General features: G+C 46.8%; 1 protein-coding gene across 1 annotated transcript; it reads right to left on the reverse strand.

Moving 5' to 3' along the window:
• Positions 1 to 1,527: 1,527 nt before the first annotated feature.
• Positions 1,528 to 3,662, reverse strand: LOC126373766 (zinc finger protein SNAI2-like). The gene is made up of 2 exons (XM_050020086.1): positions 3,331 to 3,662; positions 1,528 to 3,013 (listed from the first exon to the last, which is right to left on the reverse strand). Exons 1-2 carry the CDS (start codon positions 3,497 to 3,499, stop codon positions 2,064 to 2,066), a joined length of 1,119 nt encoding a protein of 372 aa, XP_049876043.1. The 5' UTR covers positions 3,500 to 3,662; the 3' UTR covers positions 1,528 to 2,063.
• Between the last annotated feature and the right edge of the window lie 340 nt (positions 3,663 to 4,002).

Genomic DNA, 4,002 nt, shown 5'->3' on the forward strand with positions numbered 1-4,002 from the left:
TTAGATGTTTATCTTATTGGACAACTTTCTTACTGGTAAGCGAAACGATAACATTAGCTACAGCAGATTGAGATAATTCTTATTGAATTATATAGCATAATATAGTCTGAACTAGAATAAATCATACAATGACAATGTACCACTACCTATAATAAATGTATATAGGTACCTACAAAATATAGCGTCAGCAATAGGTATCCGTGATACTAGGTAGTACATAAATATAAACAGCCTAACTACATCCCACTGCTGGGCACAAGCCTCCCCTCGATCATCCGGCGGGCGTATGGAACACACTCCACCACGCTGCTCCACTGCGAGTTGGTGGCGCTGTTTTACGGCTAATAGCTGGGACCAGCAGCTTAACGTGACCTCCGAAGTATGGAGACATCTTACTTTTTCGGAGAATCGGGTGATTCAAGCTTGCAATGTCCATACGAAACAAAGGTCAGTCTCACAAAGTGATTTCGACATCCCCATGTCCCCATCGGGAATCGAACCCGGACATCCAGATCGTGAACCCAACGCTCCAACTACTAGATCACAGAGATTGTTAATAGGTAATATGGCAATTTATATTAATATATAAGTAAGTAAGTATGTGTTATATAGTCATGTCATGCCTTGAAATTTTATAAGGCATTACGCCTCTGCGCCTCGACATTTTCGCAATGCAGACCTTTACGAAATTCATACTTGAAGGGATGACAGAGAGGAGAAAGTATAAAAAATCTGGATCATCAGAATTCCGTGCGACCGATGTCGTGGGATTTTACTGTCACTTTGTTGCCCACAAGATTACATTCATCTTTAAATGTAGGGCCTCGTTCGGGGAATTTTGTCCTTGGATAGATTATGCGACACTTGCTTTTTTCTCTGTATTTTGCTTTTGACGTGTAATGTAATCTTAGCGTTTTGTATCAAAGTAGTCTTTGTTTTTACTATAGGTAACCATATAGGTAGGTCTAACAGAAAGCTTGGTGAAGCATGGGTACTTAGTTCAACTTCCGATGGATGTATACTCGTGAGCTTATGTTGTAGTTTTTGTTTGTAGCAACAAAGTAGTTAGTAGGTAGTGTCTGTAAGGTAACGTTTTCTAAATTAAAGGTAAGTACCAGGAAGGCATAAGCGGGAGCAGGTTCGCGTCGGGTGGTGACCTCGTGGCCGGGTGACCGTCGGTATGGCGCCCACCGTCTAATGCCGACCCACATAGCCGGTGCCCGCCATTGTCTCGCCGATAGCCGCCGCTAAATGATTACTTAGTCACAAATTGGAACCAGACACCGCACGCTATCGCACAAAATCCGTATAGGTAGGTAACTAATGGTATTGATGTAGCTAGCTATAATAGGTTTTTATTTATTGTAATGTATTTCATTATTCATTATATTTTTATTTAAGTAGGTATATCACAACTTTTTCATTAGATAAGTGTATTGTTAAGTCATGTTAGAAATGCAATCGTTTGTTTGGTGTAGGGTAACGCATACGGTGTTGTAAAGAATATTTGAAATAATAAGTTTGTACTTCAATTCAAATAATGTTTTATTTTCTCTGTATAGAGGTAACAGAAAGGAACGCAATTCGGCAATTGGCTTAGTTTGTAGCCTCATGAAATATGTACTATTTTATATAGGTAAGACTTTAAAAATAATAGCGTCTTAGGACATACTGTTATAAATTTTCGAAGAATATATTAATCATTTATAATTAAGGCACTTTGTACATGGCTTAGGATACAAAATATATAGGTTTTAATAAGTGTATGACACTCGGCAAATGCCACATGACTAGCGAAATCGCGGCTGGCGCGATCGAACCTATGTATCTAAACTTAATCTAACTTACAACTAAAAGTCGGAATTTACATTGGTCCCTCAGACGAATACTTTAACACACAACATCTTACGCTACAACTTTTTATACACACAAATCGAGTTCAATAACATTGTACAAAAATAATTTAAATTTAAATTAGGGTATTGTAGTGATAAACGCGAGTGTTAGTAGATCTACAGCTAGATTCGAGATCGTGGGTGCTGCGCGGATCAGTCTTGTAGGTTCTAGTAGGCGTGAATGGTGGGTTGTGGGGGCGCGTGTCCCGCAGGCAGGCCCTCCGGCCGGTACTCGTAGGGCGTGCTGCCGGGCGAGCCGCAACCGCCCTCCAGGTGCTTGCTCAACAGCGACATGCGGGAGAATGTCTTCCCGCAGCCCGAGCACGAGTACTTCTTCACATCTGAGTGCGTCTGCAGATGCGCGCGCAGGTTGGAGCGGTCTGCAAACGCGCGCCGGCAGTGGTGGCATGAGAACGGCTTCTCACCGGTGTGGGTGCGAATGTGTCCTTGCAGCAGCCACGGCCTGGAGAACGCCTTGCCGCATAGGTGGCATTTGCAAGGCAACGTGTGTGTGCGAATGTGCATTTTTAATGCTCCCAACGAGGTGTACACTTTTGCGCAGTACTTGCAGCTGAATGATTTCCGTGCAAGACTGCCCTCAGCCGCTGCGCAGTGGTATTGTTGATGTTTCGAGAGTCCGGAGTAAGTGGAGTAGGACTTAGCGCAGTCCGGGCACTGATAGCGCGGACGTCGCGGTGCCGACACGGAGACGCCGGAGTCCGAGGAGACCGAGCCGGGGGAGCGCAGGTCTTCCGGGCAAGGGGGCGGCGAGCAGGACGAGGGCGGGGAGGCAGGGGAGTATCTGGAGTACAGCTGGGCGTGCGCTGGCGGTGAGAGTGCCGGAGCCGCGGGGTACAGTTCTTCCATGGGGTACGGCGCGTAGAGTGTGGGCAAGTAGGCATACTGCGGTGTGGGGCGGGCGAGCTCTGCAGGAGCAGGTTCTAGGCGGGCGCGACACGCCGCCAAGTACTCGAACTGCTGCTGCTGCCATTCTCTAGGTTCGACCTTCACAGCAGCAGCCGCCATCGGCGACGACGCCTTACTTGGGTAATTGCCAGTCTTCGATAAATCTTCTGGTTTTGTGCTCAGATTTTCGGGTTCATCATTTTCTGTGTCACCTATGGGCAAAGAAGAAAATAGAAGGTCAGCTTCAATGTTCCAATTAATTTTGATTTTGCAAAAAATTCGGAATTTAATCAAAAAAAGTTTGAAAATTTATAACTAATGAAAATACGCCTTCTAAATTATGATATTAACTGTTCAATGGAATTTAAAACAGTGAATATAGGTAAGTATAACTCATATTATGCATCAAACAGCTTTTTCAAAATGTTGAGCTTTCAAAAAGCTCCTTTAATCTTAAATATTATATTAATATAATCTGAAACTTTACGTAACTATTGAAGTGTGGAATTTATTTATAAATAGTACTTACAATGATAATCATAATAAAGTCGTGTGGCGAGGTGGGCGGGGTGCGGCGGCGAGGTGGGCGGCGTCGCCGGCCGCTCCTCCCGCACCAGCACCGGCCGCTTCTTCAGCGGACAGTGCGCGTACTTCTTCGTCATCGAAGCTCGAGACATCTGCGAATCCTCTACGAGCATCTTTCACTGTGTTCACTATCACTCAACTTCGTAAATGTTCAAAAGTCAGTTCGATATCGTATCACAATTGCACTGTGTTAGAGAAGTCCAAACATCGCAAGCTGCGTCGGAGTCGTGAAGCGGTGCGTTCGGGACGCGACAGACGTGCGCGTGCACTGTTCGGGTACAGAACTCGGAGTGGTGCGGCGAGGGAAGCGGCGCCGCTTATAAGCGCTCCCCGTCGGCGGCGGCCAGGTGGCGGCGGGTCGGGCGCGCACGTGCGCCATGCCCAATCGGCGGCGCGCGCGGGGCGGTGGCCAATGGCGGCGCGGCGCGGGGCGCGGCACCTGCGCCTCCGCAGCCGGACGAGCCGCGCTCCAGTGCGATATGCCCAGCTTCACCGTACCACCACCGGCTCGTCTCAGCTTCCACGAGTTTTTTGCACGACACTTGGGGTTAAGCACCTTTGAACTGAACTATCGCCTCCGTTGGAATCGATCTCTGCATCTTTATTTGGCCTCATT

The sequence above is a fragment of the Pectinophora gossypiella genome, chromosome 1 (assembly GCF_024362695.1).
Source record: "Pectinophora gossypiella chromosome 1, ilPecGoss1.1, whole genome shotgun sequence".
NCBI classification, from domain to species: domain Eukaryota; kingdom Metazoa; phylum Arthropoda; class Insecta; order Lepidoptera; family Gelechiidae; genus Pectinophora; species Pectinophora gossypiella.

Bases quoted from the DNA above. Each gene is read 5' to 3' on its own strand.
- LOC126373766 (XM_050020086.1), bottom strand. From the start codon at position 3,499: ATGCTCGTAGAGGATTCGCAGATGTCTCGAGCTTCGATGACGAAGAAG. The intron at 3,014-3,330 runs GTAAGTACTATT...CTTTGCCCATAG, and splicing joins ACTTTATTATGATTATCATT to GTGACACAGAAAATGATGAA.